At 39.9% G+C, this 26,895-nt stretch overlaps 1 protein-coding gene across 1 annotated transcript; it reads left to right on the top strand.

The window, feature by feature from the left end:
- Positions 1-948: 948 nt before the first annotated feature.
- Positions 949-26,678, top strand: ZNF527 (zinc finger protein 527). Its single transcript, XM_080828054.1, has 5 exons — positions 949-1,132; positions 4,177-4,251; positions 10,393-10,519; positions 11,116-11,211; positions 24,501-26,678. The coding sequence occupies exons 2-5, from the start codon at positions 4,219-4,221 to the stop codon at positions 26,069-26,071; spliced, it is 1,827 nt and encodes a 608-aa protein (XP_080684180.1). The 5' UTR covers positions 949-1,132; positions 4,177-4,218; the 3' UTR covers positions 26,072-26,678.
- Positions 26,679-26,895: the final 217 nt, after the last annotated feature.

Here is a 26,895-nt window from a genome sequence, read left to right as displayed (position 1 = left end):
TTCTCCCCTATTACAATTGTTCTTGAATAAAAGTTTTTTTAAAAACCTCTTTTACTACCATTCAGCTGTGGCTTTCTTTAACTTCACTCAGAGGCTCACATTCTTGTCGTGACTGACAAATTTTCTTGAAGTTGGGCCCTGAATGAAGTTGTCAAGTGAAAACGTGGAAGCAGTACCAAGAGAACCCCCCCCCCCCTCCCGAGATCCGGCTGTCACATCATAAAGGGCTCTGGAGCAAATGGGTGTTTTCCTAACGGAATCTAATTACCCTTCTGTGGTACCACATGAGGTCCAAGTAGAGAAAGGGTATAAAAATGAAGGTAACAGTGACGCGGCCCATGGCCGGAGGTGAGGGACGGCACAGGAGCGGGCGAACAGTTAGATCTGGAGACAGTCATACACAAAGGTACACAAAGAAACCTCCCCCACCGGCTCCACACTAAAGGCAAGCCCAGAAACAAAAAAAGCCCCAACAAAAAAAGCCCCAACACGTAAACTCCTTTGATCTCCGGGGTAAGAACAGAAAGAATGGTCGCCCAAAGTCAGCCACAGTCCCTCTCTCAAATCCACAAACACTCTCACATTCTCGGCGTCACACAACGACCCACAATCACGGGACATGATTTTAAATGCAGAAGCTTACTGCACGGACAGAAAACTTTGTCCCGCGGTGCGCAGGCACAAAAGTGTGCAACGACGGTCACACAAAGATCGCCACACCTGAGCATTCAATAACAGTCACGCACGCGCGGAGCTTCACGGTTTCCTCACACTGCTGTGCCCAGGGGCCCTTGAGTGCCCGAGCTCGACTCCAGCGGTACACACCTCTCCACTTACACACCCTCGGCCGCGGCAGCCTGCGCAGGCGCGGAGTAGAGGCGGGCCTTGGGTTCCTCTGGGAAATGTAGTTCAGCAAAGAAGGCCGCGGCGCAAAGCGTTCTGGGACTCGTGGTTCGCGGGGGTCGTAAGGAAAAGCTGAGCAGCGTCCAGTTCAGCTGGATGTTTCCCCAGCCGAGCTCGGGGTCCCGCGCGCCTCAGTCCCTGCTCACCTTCACCCCGCGGGAGATTCTGGGAGGGGACGTCGCGGGTCCCGAGTCGCTGGGCGGGTTTCCAGAGCCCGTCGCGCTGGGAGGTGAGTTGGGCCTGGCTGCGAGCGGGAGCCGGAGGTCAGGGCCGGGCTTGGGGTAGAACACCAGCTACAGGGATGGGACCAGGGTGGGTGCCTTTGGGGTTACTGTCCAACTAGCTATGTGAGAGGCCGCTGTGTGACAGAATGTGATCTTGTCTGTCACCGCATGTGTGCTTATGTGCGACTCTATGTTTCAGGTATAAAACTGTGTGTGCGTGTCTGTTTCTGCAGGTACAACTATGTGTTACTGAATATGGGTTTGTGAGAGACTGCGGGTGTGACACTGTGTGTCGCCGATGAATTTGTGAGATTATGTTTGACTGCTTGTCAAAGCAGTTGTATCTCTGTGGATATAACAGTGTTTGAATATGTATGACAGCAGGTGTGATTGTGTACCTGTGTCCATCTTCTCTCTGCAGGTATAGATTTGTATGAGTAATGATGACAGGTTGAGTGACCTAGTGTGGTATGCCACTGTGTGTGAGATTGCGTGGGACTGTCTCTTTGTTGGGGTCATTGTGTCATCTGTCTTTGCATTAATGCCACTGCATAGGTGTTTGACATTACAAGTGAGCTTGCGTGACCATGGATAGTGTATGTGTGTGACTGGGTGAGAAATTCTGTATGTTTGTGAGACAGAAAGCTTTATTGTGTGGGACCTAGTGTGTGATAGTGGGCACAGAAATATTAAAATTACTTGCCCAAGTTCAGACAGTTTTTTAGTGACAGAACGGGGTCTTGAACCTAGGCATTTTGGCTCCAGAGTCCTTGCTTTTAATCACTAAACTCTCTTGATCTTTCCCATATTGTGAGAATGAAAAATTTTGGACCCTGGGTTCTAAGAGTTTTGGAGAGGATTGTCCCTGACCTTGGACTAGGAACCTCTAGAATATGGGTTTCTTCCTTCATTCCCCTTGTGAGTCACAAGACCTAGTCTAAAGACATTGTAGTGAGACCATCCCCAAACTGACTGCCTCTGGGGGAGGAAAGCTTAATCTGAAAGCCTAGTTTTTCTCTCCTTAGGTCATGGAGTTTGAGATTTTAGGTTTGTCTTTGTCAAAACTCTTCTGTGTTTGGTGCTCAGGCCAATCCATGGCTCTTTTCCTTATGTACCAAGTGAGCTAAATTTTAGTTCTGACTTTCTCAGTTAATAAGAAAAATGTCCTCATTTCCTTTGCAAATGTGTGTATAGAATGTAGGCAGGAACAAGGGTAGCACTTCTTTATGCCAGGAATTGGCTCATGCTGTCTTGACAGTGAGGAAAGAAACGTTCTGAGAGATGGAGTAATGTGCCCAAGGTCATGTAGCCAGTGAGTGAAGAATTGGAGAGTCAGCATGTGCCTGGGGGTTATATAAAACCCAAGTCTTTAAATTCAGCTTCAGAGACTGATGTTCATCTCAAACTTGGAGAATATTACCCAAGCGGTACACAGCTACTTGCAAACAGAAATTTAAAACACATTGCTTTTTTGCAGCTGCTAGATAGGGCTCCCAGATGCAGAGAATACTTCATTGATTCCTCTCAGATTGCAATAGCGTTTATGGACAATTTGAAGCTGTATTGCGCTAATGAAATAAATTTCTTAAACAGTGAGTTGGCTAGTGCCGACTAGAATTAGGGGGGTTAGTGCCCCCAGAATTAGGGGGTTGTGTATCCTACATTCTAGGTCAAACACAACTATTCTCATTTTCAGAATGAAGAAATGTTGGCTCTGAGGGGACTGTGCACTTTGTTATTGGTTTGTATTAAAAATGAGCAATGCCTGCCTCAGGCTTTATTCCTGTGAAGTAATAAAGGTAATATCTGCCTGCTCTGAAGAGGTTTCTCTAGTAGATGTGTAGCAATGATTCCCTGGGTTATGTTAAATATTTTGTTCAGACGTTGTAGGCTCTTGAAGGAGGACCAGCTTTTGAGTCTCGTTGCAGTTTTACCCTTAGGACTGAGTTAGTTGTCTAAGTTTTTTTTTTTTTTTAAAGATTTATTTATTTATTTATTTGACAGACAGAGATCACAAGTAGGCAGAGAGGCAGGCAGGGGGGTCGGGAAGCAGGTTGCCTGCTGAGCAGAGAGCCCGATGCGGGGCTCGATCCCAGGACCCTGGGATCATGACCTGAGCCGAAGGCATGAGGCTTTAACCCACTGAGCCACCCAGGCGCCCCTGTTGTTTAAGCTTTTGAACCTCAATTTTACTTGTTGGTAAGATGGGGTTAATAATACTTATCTTTGCAGTTTTGTGAAGATTAAGTAACATAACGACATACACATGTGTAACATTGCTATTAATATTACAGGAGGCACAGCAAGATTTATTTACTCATTTAGCAGATATTTTTTGAGTGCCCACGAAGGTATTACAAAAATAATATATAAATATATATATTTTATATATATAATATAAAAATAACAAATATTTTTGAGCACCTGGTATTATTCTAAATAATACACCAGAGATACACCAGTGAACAAAATGAATCATAGTTCTGTTAGATCCTACACCATTGTTTGGGGAGACAACAATAAAGAGAAAAAAATATGTCCAATGGTGTCAGATGCTAAGAAGAAAATGTATCAGGATAAGGGAAAAGAGAAGGGAGGTTCTCTTTAGATAGAATTTTCAGGAAGGTTCCTCTGATATGGTGACAATTGAGCACAAATAGGAATGAAGAGAGGGAGTGAGCCATGTCCAGGAAGAAGGAAAAGCAAAGGCAACAGCCTTGAAGAAGGAGTGTGCACAGCGTTCGAAGAACTGTAAGGAAACCTGTGTGCCTGGAGTGGGATGAGCCAAGGGGGATGAAGGTAGGAAATGGAGTCTAAGGGGCAGCCAGGGGTCAGATCATAAACCGCCATTGTTGGCCATTTAGATTTTGTTGAGTTTAGGCTACATGTTCTTAATATCAGGAATTTAGGGCTTAAATTCAGCTCTGGTCTTTTTCTGAGATCTTGGAAGGAGGCTGTGGAGACCTTAAAGGGACCAGAGTTCTATCTTTGTGAATCCTCAGGGGGGCTGGTCTGCCATTTTTTTCCCCCTTTAATTCTCTCTTCTCAGGACTCTGTTCTCCAAAAGAGAAGACTGAAGAAGGAAAGAAGGATGGCTGTTGGGCTTTGTAAAGCCATGTCCCAGGTAAGTTGATGTTTTCACTTTGTCAGCAGAAATTCCCCTTCATTTTTTGGGACTTTGGGACCTCAGAGAGTCAGAAATAGCCCTGTGAGCACTCTCATCTCTTCTGTCTCTTTACTTATGATCTCTCCACAGATCATTTACTATCTTTTTCACTCAGTGCTGTGCTGAAATATGTGATGGAAAACAACTGTCCTCTTTAGATGGATCATGATTTGTTGTGCTGCCATTCAGTACAAATGAAATAAAGGACAGAGGTGGGATTATTGAGTGTCCTATTAAATAAAGAGGTCCAGGATGGCCTCTCTGAGGAAGTGACATTTAAGCAAAGAAAACCCTCAGTGAAAGTAGGGGGGAGGTTTTGTGAAGATCTGGAAAAGAGCTTTAGAGGGAGAAGGAAGGGGGTACCTGGGTGACTGAGTCGTTAAGCTTCTGCCTTCAGCTGGGTCATGATTTAGAAGAAGAAGGAAGGGGGCACCTGGGTGGCTGAGTCGTTAAGCATCTCCCTTCGGCTCAAGTCATGATCTCAGGGTCCTGGGATCGAGCCCCACATCAGGCTCTCTGCTCAGTGGGGAGCCTGTTTTCCCCCAACTCCCCCGCCTGCTGCTCTGTCTACTTGTGATCTCTCTCTCTCTGTCAAACAAATAAATAAAATATATTTTTTTTAAAAAAGGAGAAGGAAGGGGCGCCTGGGTGGCGCAGTCTGTAAAGTATCTGCCTTCGGCTCAGGTCACGATCCCGGGGTCCTGCTCAGCAGGGAGCCTGCTTCTCCCTCTCCCTCTGCCTTTCCCCCTGCTTGTGCTCTCTCTGTCAAATAGATAAATAAATAAAATCTTTTAATTAATTAATTAATTTATTTGACAGAAAGAGACAGCAAGAGAGGGAACCCAAGCAGGGGGAGTGGGAAAGGAAGAAACAGGCTTCCCTTTGAGCAGGGAGCCTGATGCAGGGCTTGATCCCAGGACCCTGGGATCATGATCTGAGCCAAAGGCAGATGCTTCACTGACTGAGCCACCCAGGTGCCCCAAATAAATAAAATCTTTTTTTTTTTTTTTTAATATTTTATTTATTTATCTGACAGACAGAGGTCACAAGTAGGCAGAGAGGCAGGCAGAGAGAGAGAAGGAGGAAGCAGGCTCCCCGCGGAGCAGAGAACCCGATGCGGGACTCGATCCCAGGACCCCGGGATCATGACCTGAGCCGAAGGCAGCGGCTTAACCCACTGAGCCACCCAGGCGTCCCTAAAATCTTTTTTTTAAAAAAAGGAAGAAGGAATAGCAAATATGAAGTTACTGTGGTGGGAAGACATCTCATATATTCTAGGAATATCATTGAGCCAGTATCCTCAGAGGGAAGTGAGCACTGTGAGAGCAGAGGAGTAGCTGGGGAACAAGTTATGTGGACCCTTGAAACTCATGACCAGAACTTTGAGTTTTGTTCTGAGGGTCAAGGAGAGTCATTGGAGTGTTTGCGATTTAATTTGATTTCTATTTTAAAAGGAAAATAGAAAGGAAGTAAAAGGGTGGAGCAGGGAGATCAGTCAGGAGACTACTGCAGTAATCCACCTGGAAGGTGATAGCTACCTGGGCCATGGTGGTGGCATTGGAGCTGGTGGGGTTTGGGGCATATGTTGGAGATAGAAAATATGGGATTTGGCCAGGGACTGGTTTGAGACTGTGAAAGAAAGTCAAGGATATATACAAAAATTTTTGACCTGGGTAGCTGTACAAATGACCTTACCATTTACTGAGGTGGAAAGACAGGGAAGAATGATGAGATGGGAACAAAAATTGAGTTCTTCATCTAGTAAGTTTGAGAGACCTGTTGGATATCCAAGTGCAATAGTGATTATATACCTGGAGTCAGGATTGGAGATTTGAGAATTTGAGAATCATTAGTGTATTTAAAGCCATAGGACAGGATAGGATTATCTTGAGGGTAGGATTGTGAGTGTAGATAGGAAAGATGTAGATAGGACTGAGTTTTGAGTATTCAGTATCTAGAGGCTGAAAAGAAGAGAAGGAACCAGCAAAAGAGACTGAGAAGGACTGATGTAAAAGGAAAACCAGAAGAGTATGGGTCCTGGTAGTCAGGAGTACAGTGTGTTTCATAGAGGGTATGATCAACTAAATTAAATTCTTCTGAGAGACAGTGAGGAAGATGAACTGACCATTAGGTTTGGTAACATGGAAGCTACTGATATTCTTGACAAAAGCTACTTGATAGAGTGGTTGGGATGAAAGCGTTGCAGTGGGGTCACAAGGGAATAGTGGGCCTAAAAGGTAAGAATAGAGATGAGTCAAGACCTGTGCTGTCCAATAATGTACCCAGTAGCCACATAAGACTGCCCTGAATTAAGATGTACTATAAGTATAAAATATTTACCAGATTTTGAAGATTCAGTACAAAAAAGAATGTAAAACATCTCATTAATAATTTTTACATTGAGTACCTGTTGAAATAACATTTTAGATATAATGGGTTGCATATGTTATTAAATTTACTTCTTTTTTGTTTTTAAAGATTTTATTTATTTAGAGAGAGAGAGAGAGCAAGAACACAAGATCAGGGAGAGGGAGAAGCAGACTCCCGGCAGAGCAGGGAGCCTGACTCATGGCCCGATCCCAGAACACTGTGATCATGACCTGAGCTGAAGGCAGAGACTTAACTGATTGAGCCACCCAGGTGCCCCTAAATTTACTTATTTCTGCTTACCTTCTTTTTTCTTTTTGCAATATAAATTAGTGATTTAGCTTGACATTTGGTCTTAAACCTATGTAAAATGGGGTTCATAATTTTTTCTTATTTTTTTAAACAAGTTTTACAATGAGATTTAAGATAATATCAGTAAAATGCTCATTAGCATGTCTTATACCACTTACTGGTATGTAGTAATTGGTCAATAAATATAGCAGTTATTCTTATTTGTTTCCATCATTAAATATATTTACTTTTTTAATGTAACTACTGAAAAATTTTAATATGAGGTTTACTTTGTTTTTCTAATTTAAACAACTCTTTGGAAGAATTTTGTTTTTAAGAGGAGTAGAGATATTGGACAATAACTACAGTGAATTACGGAAGGGAATTTATCTGTCTATAAGATGAAAGATACTGTATCAGTTTGTATACTGATAAAAATCATTTAGGAAAGTGGAAAATACTGATAATATAAGAGGGATATCTGTTATCTCCCTGATACAAGGAAGAGAGGTGACAATGTCTTTGTGTGGACAGTGGAGGGAATGGTCATAGACGGGAGCCTAGAGTTTCATGCCTAGTAACAGGGAAGACAGAATATATGAGTATAGATACAGTTTAGCAAGGACCTGTGGTAAGCAAGAAGATGAGGAAGTTCAGAGTGAAAACAGGGAAGGAATTGGTATTTTGAGAGAGAGGCAGAATCTATTAAATAGTCATAGGAAAACGGGAAAGTGAATTTATTAGGGAAGTGTAGTGGTGCTTTTGTGGACTCTCTGGTCATATCCTAGAAGTACATTGGATCAGCGTGTTTATCAGTCAGGGCTCCAGCAAGAAACTCAAAAGGGAAGTGTTTCCAAGTTATGAATCAGTGTATAGAGAACTGTAAAGGATAGTGCTATACCCTCGGACTCCTAACAGTAAAACTTGGACCTGAACCCAGAGATAGAGAGATCTGAGTGGCGAGGGCCTCTGACAGGCATTGTGACCTAGGATCTAAGGACAGAGACCACACAGGGTGATGCTGTAAGGAGGGTGCCAGGGGAGTAAATATTGTGCTTCACTTGCCTCCCTCCCATCTCTTGCATGTGGCCCAACCCAACTGAAAATGGGGTCAGGTCGGGGAGTCTCTTAATGCAGTCAATACAGGTCAGCCTCCCAGGACACAGAGAAGTGTAGAGGGACACACGAAAGTTATGTAACAGTATGTAGTTGTATGTAGCCACGTTCATCTGTATTTCTGCTATGTAGAAAAACCATATTCGTCTTTTTTTTTTTTTTTTTGCAATTTGACAAACAGCAGTATACTTTTAATTTGAAAGCACAAGCAACAGAGATTATTTTCTAGGTAAATATGAAATACAAAAACTAGCTCAAAAAGTAGAAAACTAAATAGAGCAATGCTCAAAAAAGACTTAACACAACAGATGCTTTGTTTAGAAGAACCCACTTCCTGGTTGGCTTTTGACTGGCATCGGAGATCTTGGCATTAGATCCATTCTCTGCACTGATAGATACTTCATGATTTTTGATAAAAAATGAGACCATACTCTGCAAAATGGAACTCTGCCATTTTAAGCTTTGAGTACTCTTCCTTCCTATGGATGTATTACAGGAAAGTTTACCATTTATTCACTGAGTGGCAAATATTTACTGTTTACAATGTGACAGGTTTTATAAACACCAGATATTCAAGAGCTTGTAAAACAGATATCCTTCCCCTCATACAGCTCATAGTCCAATGGTGTAGGCTAACCTGTTTATTTTGTTTATTGACTTATTTTTTAAAAAGATTTTATGTGGGGCGCCTGGGTGGCTCAGTGGGTTAAAGCCTCTGCCTTCAGCTCAGGTCATGATCTCAGGGTTCTGGGATCAAGCCCCACCTCGGACTCTCTGCTCGGCAGGGAGCCTGCTTCCTCCTCTCTCTCTCTGCCTGCCTCTCTGCCTACTTGTGATCTCTGTCTGTCAAATAAATACATAAAATCCTAAAAAAAAAAAAAAAGATTTTATGTATTTATTTGACAGAGAGAGAGTGAGAGGAAGAGAGCACACAAGCAGGACTGGCAGAGTGGGAGGGAGAAGTAGGTTCCTGAGCGGGGCTTGATCCCAGGACTCTGGGATCATGAACTGGGCTGAAGGCAGACGGTTAACCGACTGAGGCACCCAGGTGCCCCTTTATTTTATTTTTAAAAAGATTTTATTTTATTTATTTTAGAGAGAGAGAGCACATGAGCAGGGAGAGGGAGAGTAGCAGACTCCCCACTGAGTGTGGAGCCCTATGTGGGGCTCCATCCCATGACCCTGAGATCATGACCTCAGCTGAAATCAAGAGTCGGATGTTTAACCCATTGAGCCACTCAGGTGCCCCTAAACTTATTTTTTGACATTAAAGTTTTTTTTCCAGATTTTTCATACAACTTTCCAATGAAAATTTTATCTAAATTACTTCACATACGGGGCGCCTGGGTGGCTTCAGTGGGTTAAAGCCTCTGCCTTCAGCTCAGGTCATGGCCCCGGGGTCCTGGGATCAAGCCCCTGGGCTCTCTGCTCGGCGGGGAGCCTGCTTCTTCCTCTCTGTCTCTCTGCCTGCCTCTCTGCCTACTTGTGATCTCTGTCAAGTAAATAAATGAAATCTTTAGAAAAAATAAAATAAAATAAAATAAATAAATTACTTCATATACTTCATTGTTTCTTCAGAACACATTTTTTTTTTTCCAGCTTTTAAAATTTCATTTATTTTGCAAACTCAAGGAAGGCCCAGTGACATTCAGGAACAATCTGATCATTCACTGGACTGCTGAAACACACACCACATAATTTCAAGTATTTTATTTAAAAATCTTAATGTTGTTTTTTTACATCTACATACATTCCAAAACACTGGTTAATAGCAGTAACTAGAGAAAGGATTTTACCATCTTTCTGGAGTACTGATAGACCATCGTCAACAAAGGTCCTGCGGTTTTCAGAACACATTTTTACAAGTTTCTTTTCATATATCAAATCTAAGTTTCAAACCATACCCTATTGTTAAACCCCAATTCAAGGTCTTTCCTCACTACTCTGACCCATTAGGTATCTCAGTTTGAGGAGTATAAAAGAATCATCACTATCAGAATTTCTTGATACATAGTATATGTAATATAAAATAGCCTTGGTGACATACTTTCATGTTATAAACTCATGTTTCATGTTGTAAGGTAATTTTTTTCCTGTGTGTACATCTCTTTTTATTCACAAGTGTGAAATTTTCAAGGAGTAAGTCTGTTTCTAATATTTCTCTTTCTCTCAAAATTTTTGACAAACCTGGGCATGTATTTGCTCCCCAGTAATTATTTTCCTCAGGCCACCTAGAGCTTTGAACTCTGGCAAAATTTCATCTTTTCTGCTAGGACCATATGGGAGTACTTGGCGACGAGATCTTTTTTTTTTTTTTAATTTCAGGGTCTGGTGACCTTCAGAGATGTGGCTCTAGATTTTTCCCAAGAGGAATGGGAATGGCTGGACCCATCTCAGAAGGATTTGTACAGAGATGTCATGTTGGAAAACTACAGGAACTTGGTATGGCTTGGTAAGGATGTCTCCCCCATAATTCAGAATCTTCCCTCTGGGGTGTTTTTGCTTCCTCCACTGGGAATATCTAGGTCATCTTAAGTGCTTAGCTGAATTTCTACTTCCTGTTCCCAGGGAATAATTTGAAGTAGTTTCAAAGAATTAGAAATGAGTAGTTCCCATTGTTGTAGAATGAGGTAGAAATTTGTTAAATTGCAAATTATGGGGTCCCACTCTAGACCTCCAAAATCAGAAACTCAGGAAATAGGCCCAGTAGTCTGGGTTTTAATGAGCCCTCCAAATGATTCTGATGCCCATAAAAGTTCGAGAACCACCGTGGTTTCTGACTTAGTAGGTCTGGGTTGGGGCTTAAGACTTTGCATTTCTAGTAAGTTCCTAGGTGGTGGTGCTTGAGCACTTTGAGAACCACTACTGCGGAAGAAGCTTCATCTTCATCCTTCATACAAGCATCATTCCATTCTCTGGCCCTTCCTCTAATTTCTTTTCTTGCCTAATGAACAAAAGATTGAGATTGAGTCCTAGAAAGGCGATAGCAAGTTGATTGTCTGCCTGTTTGTCTCTTTCTTGCTCTCATTTTTCTTCTCCTGTAAACAGGACTCTCCATTTCTAAGCCCAACATGATCTCCTTATTGGAGCAAGGGAAGGAACCTTGGATGGTGGAGAAAGAGATGTCAGATGGTCAGTATGCTGGTGAGTGACAGGGAGCTGGGCAAGGAGGGCTGTTGTAGGGTGGCAAGCCAAGAGGTCATGAGAAGGTTACCCTGCACTTGAGGAGGTTGCCCTGGGCTTGGCGGGGGTGGGTTTCTCCCTACTGCGATCAAATTATACACTTGTGATTCTTCTGCATATAACCCGAATCTCAGTCCTTCCCGCCTCTTCTTTCCCTCTTAGGGTCAGAAATGTATACATTTCCAGATTACGTTTTAGAGTTTTTATTTTTATCAAAGTTATCAGGGTTATGCATGCACATTGTTTAAAGAGTCAAGTAGTTTTACAAGACTTACTCCCTTAATATATGTGCTGCCAAAGCGAGCACAAGAATTATTCCCTTAAAATAGGCAGTCTCTTGTCTTCTTCCTCAATTTCCCTCTCCTTAGAAGGATTGATCTTGCTTTTGCAGCTTTTTTTGGATGTTTCCTTCAGATCTTTTTTAATATGTTTATGTTGCTGTTTCTTAATTGTTTTTCCAGGTTTAGACCTCATCCAATATTTTTTAAGAAAATAAGAATTTAGTACTTTCTTTTTTTTTTTTTTAAAGACTTTATTTATTTATTTGACAGGCAGAGATCACAAGTAGGCAGAGAGGCAGGCAGAGAGAGGTGGAAGCAGGCTCCCCGGTGAGCAGAGAGCCCGATGCGGGGCTCGATGAGGGGCTCGATCCCAGGTCCCTGGGATCAGGACCTGAGCCGAAGGCAGAGGCTCAACGCACTGAGCCACCCAGGCACCCGCCCCCATCCATTCTTAAGCACTTCCTTCTTTCCTGGTTCCAGGTATTCTAGGTTCATCTTGTTTTCCTTGCCTTAGCCTTGAATCAGCTGTTTCTCCTGGGAGCTCTGTTTCCCTTTATTGGGAAATGATGCTTAGAAACCAAGGTCTGGGTGCTATGTGTGCTCTTTGCTACCAGGATGTCATTGTTCCGAGGCCCTCCCAGCAGATTAGCTGGAAAATATATGCGTGTGTATACCAATACACACAGGTATACTCACATTTCTATATTTATATCTGCCTCTGTCTTTTTATATATTAAAATTCTCAGTTTATTTTTATATCCTTCTTAAAAAGATTTTATTTATTTATTTGAGAGAGAGAGCAAGTAAAAGAGAACATGAGAGGGGAGAAGGTCAGAGGGAGAAGCAGATTCCCCTTGGAGCTGGGAGCCCGATGTGGGACTCGATCCTGGGACTCCAGAACCATGACCTGAGCTGAAGGCAGTTGCTTAACCAACTGAGTCACCCAGGCACCCCTATTTTGATACCTTGATTCTAGTCCTACTCCACAGGGTTTATTTTAGCCTTTCTCCTTTACTTATCTATACTTTCTTTTTCTGACAATGAGAAACAATGTATTTACTTATTTGTTCCATTTTAGTATACACGTTAAGTAGTTTCAGAATTTCTAAGCTATTCTTCTGTGAGAAACAAATTTACTAACTAGATTACATTATTTGTATATGGTTGTTTCTGTCTGTAGTCTTACAGTATTCAGTCAAAATACTCTTTTCCAAAGTAATCTAGGTTAGCTCTTTTAGATTCATTTGTTACTACTTGTATTCTGTTTGGGTTCCTGCCACACTTGGTTGGTTTTAATTATATATTTATTTTTGTATCTGAAACATTACTATGCTTTTAAGGATCAGAGCTATAGAAAAATATATCCTCAGTAATACGTTAGTTTCTTTTCATACCCACTATCCTAATTCTGTTCTCTAATGTCTTCCTACCCCTTTCTTACCCACTACTTATAGATTACAGATCTCTTTATTTTCAGATTTGTCCTTTTTATGTTTCTTTTGTACAAATGAGCCAACGTATATGTAGTTTCTTGTATCTCCTCGTATGCTACATAAAGGGTAGCATACTGGGGCGCCTGGGTGGCTCAGTGGGTTAAAGCCTCTGCATTCAACTCAGGTCATGATCCCAGGGTCCTGGAATCGAGCCCCGCATTGGGCTCTCTGCTCAGCAGGGAGTCTGCTTCCTCCTCTCCCTGCCTGCCTCTCTGCCTACTTGTGATCTCTGTCAAATAAGTAAATAAAATCTTAAAAAAAAAAAAGGGGGTAGCATACTGTACATACTCTTTGCATCTTGCTGTTTTCACTTAACTATAAATACACTCCATTAGTCATGGACATCTTCCTCATTTTAACAGCTACAAAATACTCCATTATCTGGATGTTATGGTAATTTATTTAACTACTCATTGATGTGTGGACTTCTGGGATGTTTGCACTATTTTACAGTTGGGACCAGGACTTCAGTAATAACCTTGTATGTATGTTTTCTCATATTGTCGAGGCTGTATTTTCAGGATAGATGCTTGGATATAGGATTGCTGAGTGTGTATGTAGTTTTGTTAGGAATTGCCAAATGCCCTTCCAGAAAGGTTGTAGCAGACTGCTTTCTGTATTAGGTTTTTATTGCTGCTGTAACAAGTTACCACAAATTTACTGGCTGAAAACAACAAGAATTTACCATTTTATAGCTCTAGAGGTCAACAATTGAAAAATGGGTCTTATAGGACTATAATCAAGATGTTAGCAGCCTGTCTTACTTATGAATACTGTAGAAGAGAAACTGTTTCTTGCTTTTTTATGCTGTTTTGGGATCTTTCCTCATCCTTTTATTTTCAGTTTTTAAAAATCACTTTAAGTATGACATTTATATACAGCATAGAATTGAGTTTTTCTGTGTGCCAATCTGAATATCATTTTTCAATTTTATAGGTGAAAGTCCAGTACATTTCTTATATGTTTGGGCTTAATTCTGTGTATTGTTTTATATGACATTTTCTGGTTTTTACAGGTTTTTTTAAAAAAGATTTTATTTATTTATTTGACAGAGAGAGAGATCACAAGTAGGCAGAGGCAGGCAGACGGCGGTTGGGGGGGGGGGAGCTGGATCCCTGCTGAGCAGAGAGCCCGATGTGGGGCTCAATCTCAGGACCCTGGGATCATTACCTGAGCCGAAGGCAGAGGCTTTAATGCCACCCAGGCACCTCATGGTTTTTACAGTTTTTAAAAAGACATTTACTTATCTATTTTTCTAGCCTTTTATTTTGGTCACTTAATACTATAGTTTTGTAACAAGTAGGAATTTTTTTCTTTTGTTCCAGTGTTATAGTGCTCTGTTTCTGTAGACAATATTTATTTCTTCTATTACTTTAAGAACTAGCCTTTGAGGTTTTTTTTTACCTAATACAGATGAGTCAGTTAGTAGGCTTGTTTTACTTCCCACTTCCTCTTCCTAAATTTTGTTAGTTGTACACTTTTTATATTGTCAAGGCATATTATATTTACATGCTTTCTGTCACATTTGTCCCAACCTTTCATTTCATCTTTGTTCTACAGTTAAATATATTCAGTGTTTTCCATGAGGTCCTTTTGCTGAGATTTCTCTAGATATCTCTTGGTTGCCTGAAGTTTGTCCTCTAGAAGTTTCCTTACAAAGAGTTCACACAAATAAAGCTCCCCAGGTTCTACCTCATTCACAATTAGCCGTTCTTTCTTTAAGTTTATTATAGTATAATATTAATGTTGAATAGTGTTATGAAAAAGTCTGATACCAACTTGATATTTTCCTTTATGTATTATTAGCTTTATATTTTGTTTTGGTCTCCTAGTAGTTCTTTCTTTAATTTTAAAGTTATTTTGTTAGAGTACGTCTCAGTCTTGACCATTTTTGGTTACCTTTTCCTGCCTTTTCTTATTTTCATTTCTACTTTATCAACTATAGTTTCCATATCTATGTTGAATAATTGCTATAACTTTTTTTCTTTCTGATATCACAAGACATTTTCAGGTGTTTCACATTAAATGTGCCTATTTTTTCTGTTCCTAGCTCTATGGGTGTATATATTTTAAGCATGAAAAGCTTTTGGATTTTATATATTTTCAGCATCTTTTAAGGCAATTATTTTTTTTCTCCTCCTTTACATTTTTTTCTTCCATAGAATTTATAGAAGAAAAATTCTGTAAGAATTTATAGTGAAGATTTCCTATTGCTGAACTATTTTTGTATTTCTGAATTGCAATCATGGTCCTGTGTATTATTCATTAAATATACTGCTTGATTTAATTTTTAATATTAAAGAATGTAGCCTGTTATCCATGGGGGAGATCGGTCTGATATAAGGGTAGTGAAGGAGATCAGTGGAACAATAGAGAAAGCACAGAAATATATACGAGAACTTAATATTTGATAACAAGGTGGCTTTTTATTTTTTCATTTTTGTTCTTTTTAAAAGATTTTATTTATTTATTTGACAGAGAGAGACACAGCGAGAGAGGGAACACAAGCAGGGGTAGTGGGAGAGGGAAAAGCAGGCTTCCCACTGAGCAGGGAGCTTGTTACAGGGCTTGATCCAACCCTCGGATCAGGACTTGAGCCGAAGGCAAACACTTAATGACTGAACCACCTAGGCGCCCCAACAAGGTGGCTGAATTTTAAATCAGTGGTGTAAAGAGATTTTCTTAAAAGTTAAGGATAGTATTTGTATAATACTGGATTTTAGAAAGTCTTTCTTAAAATGTATATCAAGGCCAGACAGCATAATGGAAAAATGGGAGATTTGACTTCATGTTTTCAAAAATTTTAATTGAAAGCACTGTAAATGAAGATGACATGCGACAATAAAAAGTGATGACTTGAAAAAAAAAGTGATGATCAAGGGGAAAAAAAGTACTATAAAGCCTTAATGCCCTAAATTTATAAAGGACATCTATAAACTACTTAAAAGAAAATGCTAGTGCAATTAAAACATGTGTAAAAATACAAATAAAGAATTCACCAAAGAAGAAACCACAAAGTGCAAAGCCGGTACACATACACATTTATGAAAATGCTCTATTTTACAATCAGAAAATTGCAAGTTATAAAATAATGAGGTACTCTTTACTTATAGGGACAAAAATTTTAGAATGATACTAGTCAGTGTAGATTAGTCTGAAGACATGTACTTTAGTCTGAAGACATGTACATACACACATATATTCCTGGTAGGAATGCAAACTGATAAAAATTACCTTGGAGGGCAGTTTGACAATGGGTATTAAAATTTTAAATATGTACATTTATAGTTTTATTTAACACTTCCTTTAGAAATATATCTTATAGAAATATAAAATTATGGGCACCTGGATGACTCAGTTAGTTGAGTGTCTAGCTCTTGGTGTTGGCTCAGGTCATGATCTCAGGGTTCTGAGATTGAGCCCCATGTGGAGCTCCTTGCTCAGCATGGAGTCTGCTTGAGATTCTCTCTCTGCCCCTCCCCTCCCCCCTTCTCATCTGTGCGCATGTATGCTCGTTCTCAAATAAATAAATAAAATCTTTTTAAAAAAGAAACATAAAAGTATGCAAAAACATACTGTAGAAGCTGCTTACTTGATTTATAAGTGATCACTCTTTTTAAAAGATTGTCATGAGGGATCATAAAATATATACACACATGAGACATTTTATTTTAAATATCCTTATGATTGTTGCTTTACATTCTTCTTCAGGCATACTACTTATATCTGTTTGATTAGATCTCTGGCCATGACCTTTTCTTGTTCTTTCTTTTGGGATGAATTCCTTTCCTTTTTAAATCCATTTTAAATCTGTCGTCTTCTATATTAGAAAAACCTGTTGTGTTTCCTACTCCTGAGAGTAATGTCTTTATGAAGGAGAGTGTCTGGGGCCTGGAGCTTCAAGGAGTGTCTCTGGTGTGTGCTACACTCACTCTGCTGTTGTGTTTTGGCTGCTCTATCCTTCAGGCCAGCTGTCTGCAGAGGCTCTCCTTGCCTGCAGTGGACAGTATTTAGTCCTTGGCCAGAAGTGGCAAGTTTTAACTAGGTGTGTTCTGGTGTGCCCCCGAGACTAATGTAAAATTGTCAACTATATTCAAAAGAAATTTTTAAAATCTCTCTTCAGCACGCATTTTATTAACTAAATATTAAAGTATGTGGTTATAAACACCAATTGAACTAATGAGGTTGAGAACACAACTGAATTTTGGCAAGCAAGTAACTCAGCTTTTGGGATAGGAGTGCAAAAATATATTAAGATGCCTAGTTACCAAAATTATGGTTCATCCATTCTGTGAATAGAGTAGCTTTATTTGTATTGACGTGGGAAAATGTCTATAGTATTTTAAGTTTTTAAAAAATTTTTTAAAAGATTTTGTCTATTTATTTGAGGGGGAGAGAGAGAGAGAGAAAGCATAAGTAAGGGGTAGGGGCAGAGGGAGAGAGAGAGGCAGACTCCCCACTGAGCCAGGAGCCTGACACAGGGCTCGATCCCAGGACCCCAAAATGATGACCTAAGCCAAAAGCATATGCTCAACTGACTGAGCCACCCTGGTGGCCCTAAGGTGTTTTTTAAATAATTTTTTAAAAAATTTTGAGTAAACTCCATCATCCTGAACACACCTAGTTGAAGGGAATCTCATGGGAAAAACACATGGAGGGATTTCCATATCATTCTAGATGCAGATTGTTATGAAAAGGTACAGTTAAGGACCAGCATTAGGGCTGCTCTATAACATTTTTCCTTTTTTTTTTTTTAAGATTTTATTTATTTATTCATGAGAGACACAGAGAGAGAGAAGGAGAGGGAGAAGCAGGCTTCCCACTGAGCAGGGAGCCAGATATGGGACTTGATTCCACGACCCCGGGATCATGACCCAAGCATAAGGCAGATGTTTAACCATCTGAGCCACCCAGGTGCCCTCTTTTTTCCTTTTTTAAAGTAATCTCTATACCCAGTGTGGGGCTTGAACTCATAACCCTGAGATCAAGAGTCTCATGCTCTACTGACTGAGCCAGCCAGGTACCCCTTTCCTTTTTCCTTTGGATAGAAATAATATTTATTAGAAAATATTCAAGTGATTAAAAAACATATAAAGTAAGGGCTCCTGGGTGGCTCATTCATTAAGTGTCTACCTTTGGCTCAGGTCATGATCCTGGAGTCTTGGGATCAAGCCCCATATTGGGCTCCCTGCTCAGCAGAAGGCCTGCTTCTCCCTCTCCCACTCCCCCTGCTTGTGTTCCCTTTCTTGCTGTGTTTCTCCCTGTCAAATAAATAAATAAAATCTTTTTAAAAAATGTATAAAGTAGGAAGTATACTCTTCTCTTGAGATATCATCCAAAGACCTCTACTGTTCATGGCTGGATCTATATCTTTCTAGAATTTCCCTTGGACAGATAACACACGCACACACACACACAATTTTTATATGCATCTGTTTATAAATTGCTTTTTTTAAAAAAAGATTTTATTTATTTGACAGACAGAGATCACAAGTAGGCAGAGAGGCAGGCAGAGAGAGAGTGTGGGAGGTGGGAAGCAGGCTCCCTGCTGAGCAGAGAGCCCAATGTGGGGCTCAATCCCAGGACCCTGGGATCATGACCTGAGCTGAAGGCAGAGCCTTTAACCCACTGAGCCGCCCAGGCGCCCCTACAACTTGCTTTTTCAAAAAAATTTTTAACTTAAAACATTGTATTGGTTAGGATGTGGAGGAAAAAGAACTGTAGTGTGCTGCCATTGGGAATGTAAACTGGTGCAGATATTACAGAAAACAGTATAGAGATGCCTAAAAAATTAAAAATAGAAATACCATATGATCCAGTAGTTCTATCAGTGAGTATATACCTGAAGAAAACAAAAACACTAATTAAAAAGATGTATGCACCCATACGTTTATTGCAGCATTATTTATAATAGCCAAGATCTGGAAGCAACCTAAGTATCCATTGATAGACAAATAGAGAAGTAAGATGTGTATGTATACACAATGGAATATTACACAGCCATAAAAAGATGAGATTTTGCCATTTGTGACAACATTGATGGACCTCTAGAGGGTACTATGCTAAGTGAAATAAGACTGAGAAAGACAAATACCATATGATTTTACTCACGTGGAATCTAAATTTTGAAAAATGAATAAGCGAAATGCAGAATCAGACTTGTAAATATGGAGAACAAACTGATGGCTATGAGAAGGAAAGGGGTAGAGGATGAAGCTCTTTATTCTCCACTGGATCCCATAAATTTGTGTGTTTCAGGTGTGTTTCTTTTGACATTTCCCTATAGTTAAAGAAAATTTTACAAATTGCCTTGGTTGAGTCCTTTCATAGAGATTTTAATGAAAGGAGGGTATAAAATGCAATGCTTAGGTTGTTTTACTGATCCTAGAAACTTTTTTCTTTAGAATTTTCTTTTATATTATTGCTCTTTTACCATGCATCCTTTAAAATAATTTCATAAGTTCAGAGGTAAAATCCTTGTGGAATTCTGATTGAAATTGACCTGATACAAATTAAGTTTGGGTAAGCAAGCATGTGTATGTATTTTTTTTCTTTTTATACAGTTATATCTTACATTTTTATCTACTTAAATCTTCTTTGAAAAAAACTCCTTTGAAGTAATTTCATACCATTTCATAGGACCTTTTCAGTGTTTCTGTACACCATACTACCTTTTCTCTTCCAACTACTTATATACCAATTGTAATCTCCACTCATTGCCTTTACTTCAGATTCTCTTACATGTCTTACCACTTGCAGTCTGGCTTCTGCTCCCTCTAATTTGGCTAAATCCAGGTGCCTTTCCTTATTTTCCTATTCATCAGCTTACTGAGATTTATAAGATAGTTCTGACCACTATTCATTTTCTCTGTTCAAAGCTCTATTCTGTTTCTCTCCCCCTTTAACTGACTCGTGCCCCTATTTTTCTGTATTTTCCTCATTCAACCATAAGATTTTTGTCATGTTACTTTGGATCTTTGTCCAGTGACATCTAGTAGAACATTCTGTGATGATGGATATATTCTATATCTGTGCTTTGTAGCCACTAGCCACATTTGGCTGTTGAGCACTTGGAATATGGCTAGGTATTATTGAGAAACTGAATTAAATGTTTTTAAATTTTAATGAATTTAAATTGCCATATGTGGTTAGTGGCTACTATATTGGACAGCATAGCTCTATACAGCTTTTTAAAGATAGGGATCCAATCTGTAAATCTGTGGATCATTGGTCAGGCTATTCATGGAAACGTGTTTTCTGGGCTTTGGCAGTAATCTTTCTTCTTCTTAAGGTTTCTCTTTAGGTCCTGTCCTTTTTTCCTAGACTTCCTAATAAAATCTTCTAGGTTTCATGCCAGGAGATTATTTACTTCATCAGGAAATCTTCCAGTTTGTGAACTGCTCATCAGTTCAACATGTGGGAGATTCTACAGTCTAGTAAGACTTTTTCTTCTGCCAAGTTATATTTACTATGCTTACTACTTTCTGTGAAGTTCTGATTGGATTCCAAAGTTGATCAGACTTTGATTTTTAACTTCCATCCATTTATAGATTATAATCAGTTGGAAATTACACATCTTTAATTGCCTGGAGATAGATAGATTTTAAAGATTTTATAGATTTTATTTATTTGTTTGACAGAGAGAGAGATAGTGAGAATGGAAACACAAGTAGGGGGAGTGGGAGAGGGAGAAGCAGGCTTCCTGCTGAGCAGGGAGACTGAGGTGGGGCTTGATTCTGGGACCCTGTGATCATGACCTGAGCCAAAGGCAGACATTTAACAACTGAGCCACCCAGGCACCCCAGCCTGGATATATTTTAACCCCAAAGGGTTTACTTCTCCCATTCTTTGTCTTGTCATTTGACCATCAGTCTATTTCATAATCCCCCCCCCCTTTTTTAAGATTTTATTTATTTATTTGACAGAGAGAGAGAGAGCACAAGTAGGCAGAGTAGCAGGCTGAGGGAGAGGGAGAAGCAGGCTCTCCACTGAGCAGGGAGCCCATGTGGGGCTTGATCCCAGGACCCTGGGGTCATGACCTGAGCTGAAGGCAGCCACTTAACTGACTGAGCCACACAAATGGCCCTCGTAATCCTTTTTTGAACATAAATGTAACTTCTGAGACTACTAATGGTGTAGGTGTAATGATAACGAATCCCTATTAATTTGCTACATTTTATGATAAGTGTCACTGAATACATATAACGAACCCCTGTTTCCTAAATGTATGCTTTTTTCTTATACCACCCTTGTAAGGTCATCTCATTTTGCCTACTAAGAAACTGAGGCTCAAGAGATGGCTTAATCAATTTGTTAATTTGTTAAAGTGAGAATAACTAGCTACCTAGATGAAGAAGTAGGATTTAAACTCACCTATGACCCCAAACCCTGTGTTGTTTCCAGTGTGACCCATGGATGCCTATTTAACTCTTTTCCACTTTGCCTGAATCTGTAACTTCCCTTTTCCCCTCAATCACTGATAAGGATGAATTGTCTCTCTTCTTTTTTGCTGAGTGCCACCGTAATGCCTTAATACCATTGACTTTAGGTGTTTCTGGACTCCAATCACTATAAATATGTCTACCACATATACCGTACTTCCTGCTCTGTACTTTCCCAGGCTGTACTCTATACTGTCCCCTGGAATACCCTATATGGAATTCCTTCCCCGATAGTATTCATTTGCCTAAGTACAGAGTATCTTTTTTTTTTTTTTTACCCCCAAAGAGTTGTTGGAGCTCCAGGCATCTCAGAATACCTGATGTTGTAAAATGTCTGTAGTTTTCTCCCATCAGTTTTTTTTTTTTTACTCAGCATTACAGTAGGAACTTTATAAAGCTGCCATTTGCCTGGAATAGAGAAAAGATTTATTCTTGGTAAGAGGAAACACAGTGGCCCTGGGTGCTGAATATAGGAAAGAAGATTCTAGAAGAGTTGGTGAGGGAACAATGAATTTCTACCAAAAAAAAAAACAACAACAAAAAAAACCCCAAAAACAACAAAAAGAACAACAGTGTAGACCTAACAGAATAAGTGAACAAATCCCTCTCAGGCCTTGGTTGAGGTGGAGCCCAAAGTAAGAGAAAATCCATGGCTATGCATAGGAAGGGTAGGTAGGGATGAGGCTTTCCTTGGGTGGAGGGTGTATTGGAAAGAGGAAAGATACAGATGCATAATGTATTCTTTGCTATTCAACTTGTGCTGACCTGGCCTGCAGGTGGCTTTTCTTTCAACAGATGGGATGCTGTTATGGAAAAGACTATGTTATGTATGTATGTAAGACTATGTATGTAATGCTAACATGTGCAATTCTAAAATAATCTCCATTCATATCAGAACGTGAAAATGAGGAGTGCCTGGATGGCTCGGTCGGTTAAGTGTCCCACTCTTGATCTCGGGGTCATGAGATTGAGCCCCCGCTCAGGCCCCATGCTGGACATGGAGCCTACTTAAGATTTTCCCTCTCCGTCTCCCCCTCACAACACCTCATGCTCTCTCTCTATCATTCTCTCTCTAAAAAACAAAACAAAACATGAAAATGACTGTTACTGGAGTAACCACTGCATTTTGGAAGCATGATCATAGCCTTGACAATCAAACTCAGATTCTCCAGGAATTTATTCCTTAACTAAATTAGTGAGTTTTGATTTCTGTTTTCCTGACACTTATACTGCTAATAATCTGTATCATATTAACCAGTTCTTCATTATGTGTCATACTGAATTTTTATATGTATAAGTTTTATCTCCTTAGAGTTTAAAAAAGAGAGAAGGGTAGCACCTGGGTGGCTCATCAGTTAAGCATCTGACTCTTGATCTCATCTCAAGTCTTGATCTCGGTTGTTAGTTGAGCCCTGTATTGGGTTTCATGTTGGGTGTGGAGCCTACTTAAAATTGTTTTTAAGATTTTAAAAATTTATTTGACAGAAATAGACAGTACAAACAGGGAGAGGGGCAGGGAGGGAAAGGCAGAAGCAGGCTCCCTGCTAAGCAACGAGCCTGATGCGGGACTTGATCCCAGGACCCTAGGATTATGACCTGAGCTGAAGGCAGATGCTTAACTGACTGAGCCGCCCAGGGACCCCCCAATTTTTTTTTTTCATCTAAAAAAGGAGAGACAATGGTGCCTGAGTGGCTCAAACAGTTAAATGTCTGCCTTCGGCTCAGGTCACGATCCCAGAGTCCTGGGATTGAGCCACGCATGGGGCTCCCTGCTCAACGGGGAGTCTACTTCTCCCTTTGCCCCTCACCCTGTTTGTGCTCTCTCTCTCTCTCTCAAATAAATAAAATCTTTCAAAAAAAAAAGAGAAAAAGACCCATGTCTCCGACTTTTTTCCCCTCTACTAAATGCTGGGTGAATAGTAGTCGATTCTGTATAATTGAATATTGGCTGATTGTTGTATGTGACATGAAAAGGACTTTCTCATTTTCCTCTTTTTTTTTTTTTAAAGATTCTTTTCAGTGACTCTATACCCAATGTAGGGCTCAAACCTATAGCCCCAAGATCAAGAGTTGCATGTTCCACCAACTGAATCAGCCTGGAGTCCCTCATTTTCCTCTTTTTGAGATCATCTTTTTTTTTTTTTTTTTTAAGATTTTTTATTTGAGAGAGAGAATGTGGGGAGAGGCAGAGGGGGAGAGAGAGGGATAAGCAGACTCTGTACGGAACCCAACACAGGGTTTGAGCCCAGGACCTTGAGATTATGGCCTGAGCCAAAAAGTCAAGAGCCAGCCACTTAACTGACTGAGCCACCCAGATGCCCCTTTGAGATCATATTTTAAAAAATTGTTTTCTTTCCATCTGATCTCAACCAGTACCCTCTCCTGAAAGTATCAAGTTTCTATTTTGTAGGCAGCATTTTTCTCTCAATGATGAGCAAAGCTGACCTTCAGATTTCTTCTAGACACTTAACAACAACAAGAACAACCGAAAAAACCACAGTACTTTTTTCTGGTCCCTGATAAAATCTTAAAAGTTGTTGTGCTTTCTGGCAGCATTCATTCACTTAACAAAATGCTACCATTGTCCTAGGCACTAAATACAATAGTAAGAAGAAAAAGAAGTAAAGCATTAATCCCTGCCTTCATGGAGCTTTTAGTCTTAAGAATAGGACTGGATAGTGCAGAGTGGATTCGAGACTTGAAAGACTAGAGGCAGGGAAACTGTGATTATGATCTAGTCAGTTTTTCTCAATTCCTTATCTTTTCAGCATTGGGCTTTGTCTGCATCTTGATCCCCTACATTTCCCCTATCACCTTCTCCCCATCCCCAACACGTATATCTTCCTTTATCAGCTTTCTTCATTTCTTTGTTCTCCCTTTGTATGTTTTTCATATTTGCTTGGCCATATTTGAAAAGTGTCAAAACCATGTACTTTCTCCCCTCATCCCCCCAATTAAATTCTTTAGTTTCTTCTAGAACAGTGTTCTCCTTGCAGAGGCAAAAAGGACACATTTGCTTTCTTGATATTTTTCAGACTGGGAGTCTTGGTATGAAATCAAGGAATTATCTCCAAAATGGTACATTGGTGAAGAGGAAATATCCCAGGGGATGGTAATGGAAAGACTTACAAGTTATGACGTTGAATATTCCAGTTTCAGAGAAGCCTGGAAATATGAGGGTGAATTTGCGCGGCATCAACAAAAGGAGAGGCGTTTCAGGCAAGTGACAGCTCTTAAGGAAATCTCTGCTGTGAAAATGGACAATAAATATAATAATTCTGAGAGAGGTGTTCTCCTGAAATCAGTACTTTCAACACAAGAGAGAGTTCCCACAGTAGAGCAAGTACATAAATTTGGTATTTATGATAAAATGTTTCCCCCAAATTCTGTACTAATTGAACGTAAAAGATTACCTGCTGAGAAGGAATCTTTGATAGATAATGAATGTGAAGAATTCAACCAGAGTACGTATCTTAGTAAAGATATAGGAATTCGTCCTGGGGAGAAACCTTATGACAGTAGTGATTTTTCAAATCTCTTAAGTTTCCACTCATTACTTACTCAGCATCAAACCACTCATTTTGGAAAATTACCGCATGGATTCAGTGAATGTGATGATGCCTTTAGCTGTTACTCATTCTTTACTCAGCCTCAGAGAATTCACACTGGAGAGAAACCGTTTGTATGCAATGACTGTGGAAAAGCCTTTAGTCATGACTTCTTTCTCAGTGAACATCAAAGAACTCACATTGGAGAGAAACCATATGAATGTAAGGAATGTAACAAAGCTTTCAGACAGAGCGCACACCTGGCTCAACATCAAAAAATCCACACTGGAGAGAAACCTTTTGCATGCAATGAATGTGGGAAGGCCTTTAGCCGTTATGCCTTCCTTGTTGAACATCAGAGAATTCACACAGGAGAGAAACCATATGAATGTAAGGAATGTAACAAAGCCTTCAGACAGAGCGCACACCTCAATCAGCATCAGAGAATTCACACTGGAGAGAAGCCCTATGAATGTAATCAATGTGGAAAAGCCTTTAGCAGACGCATCGCCCTTACTCTGCATCAAAGGATTCATACAGGAGAGAAACCCTTTAAATGTAATGAATGTGGGAAGACTTTTGGCTATCGCTCACACCTTAATCAACATCAGAGAATTCATACAGGTGAAAAGCCTTATGAATGCATCAAATGTGGGAAGTTTTTTAGGACTGACTCGCAACTTAATCGACATCATAGAATACATACTGGAGAGAGACCTTTTGAATGCAGTAAATGTGGGAAAGCCTTCAGTGATGCTTTAGTTCTAATTCATCATAAGAGAAGTCATGCGGGAGAGAAACCCTATGAATGTAACAAATGTGGAAAGGCCTTCAGTTGTGGCTCATACCTTAATCAACATCAAAGAATTCATACTGGAGAGAAACCTTATGAATGTAATGAATGTGGGAAGGCTTTCCATCAGATCTTGTCCCTTAGGCTACACCAGAGAATTCATGCTGGAGACAAACCCTATCACTGTAATGAGTGTGGGAATAATTTTAGCTGTGCCTCAGCCCTTAGACGACATCAGAAAATTCATAATAGAGAAACTCTCTGATTGTAACAAGTGTATGAAAGAAAACATTTAGTCACCACTCAGTCCTTATTAAATAAATATCAATGAATTCTTTGGTTAATGATTCTATGAATGTAGTAAATATGGAGAAGCCTTCAGTTTATGAGCATCCCTTATTTGAAATAGCCTGAATAGTAGACCTCTTTTACTTTTGGATCTATTCTGTGCCCCCATTTAAAACTTACCTCGCCCTTAGTGCATATCATTCTGATGAAACTATTAGGGAGAGCAGTGGATTGGTCATAGGCTGGCCCCAGTCTGGTTAATAAGGGATTGGCAGATGGCCCTGTTTGCACCACTAGAACACTAGGGGGGTATTGTTACAGATATAAGAAAAGATCATTTTTTCCCCTGGAATTGCAAGTTTCATGGGTTTAAAGGATTTTTAAGGTTAAAAACTCAACGTAGCTTTTTTTTGTCACCGCGTGAGGAAAGCCTTCCCAAGATCAGTCTAACAAAGAGGAAAATGGAGATAAGAGACAAATCTGATGACATTGTTTGATCTTCTGAATTCAGTCATGCCTGAAGTCTATACCATCTTTTACCTTTTAATTTTTGTGGTCCAATAAATTTCTTCCCTTTTTTTTTTTTGCTTAATTTGAGTTGGATTTCTGCCTCTTGGAATTACAATCCTGATTCATACACCCTATGTTTGCTGTGCATTTGAAAAAGCCTTAATTTTTTATGGCACAGTTATCCTGAGAGATTCTTTGTAAAACAAATATTTGGAAGTTGAATACACAGCCTTCATGAAGCTGAGAGAATTATTATGTTTTACTTGTTGATAAAAATTAATTTGGTATTTG

The sequence above is a fragment of the Martes martes genome, assembly GCF_963455335.1.
Source record: "Martes martes genome assembly, chromosome: 17".
Classification (NCBI taxonomy): domain Eukaryota; kingdom Metazoa; phylum Chordata; class Mammalia; order Carnivora; family Mustelidae; genus Martes; species Martes martes.
This window is presented reverse-complemented; position numbering and strand designations above follow the sequence as displayed.

What these genes read in the sequence shown, in the direction of transcription:
- ZNF527 (XM_080828054.1), top strand. Translation starts at nt 4,219, where the DNA reads ATGGCTGTTGGGCTTTGTAAAGCCATGTCCCAG. An exon ending in TTTGTAAAGCCATGTCCCAG is followed by an intron (nt 4,252 to 10,392) that starts GTAAGTTGATGT and finishes TTTTAATTTCAG; the next exon opens with GGTCTGGTGACCTTCAGAGA. An exon ending in CAGGAACTTGGTATGGCTTG is followed by an intron (nt 10,520 to 11,115) that starts GTAAGGATGTCT and finishes TCCTGTAAACAG; the next exon opens with GACTCTCCATTTCTAAGCCC.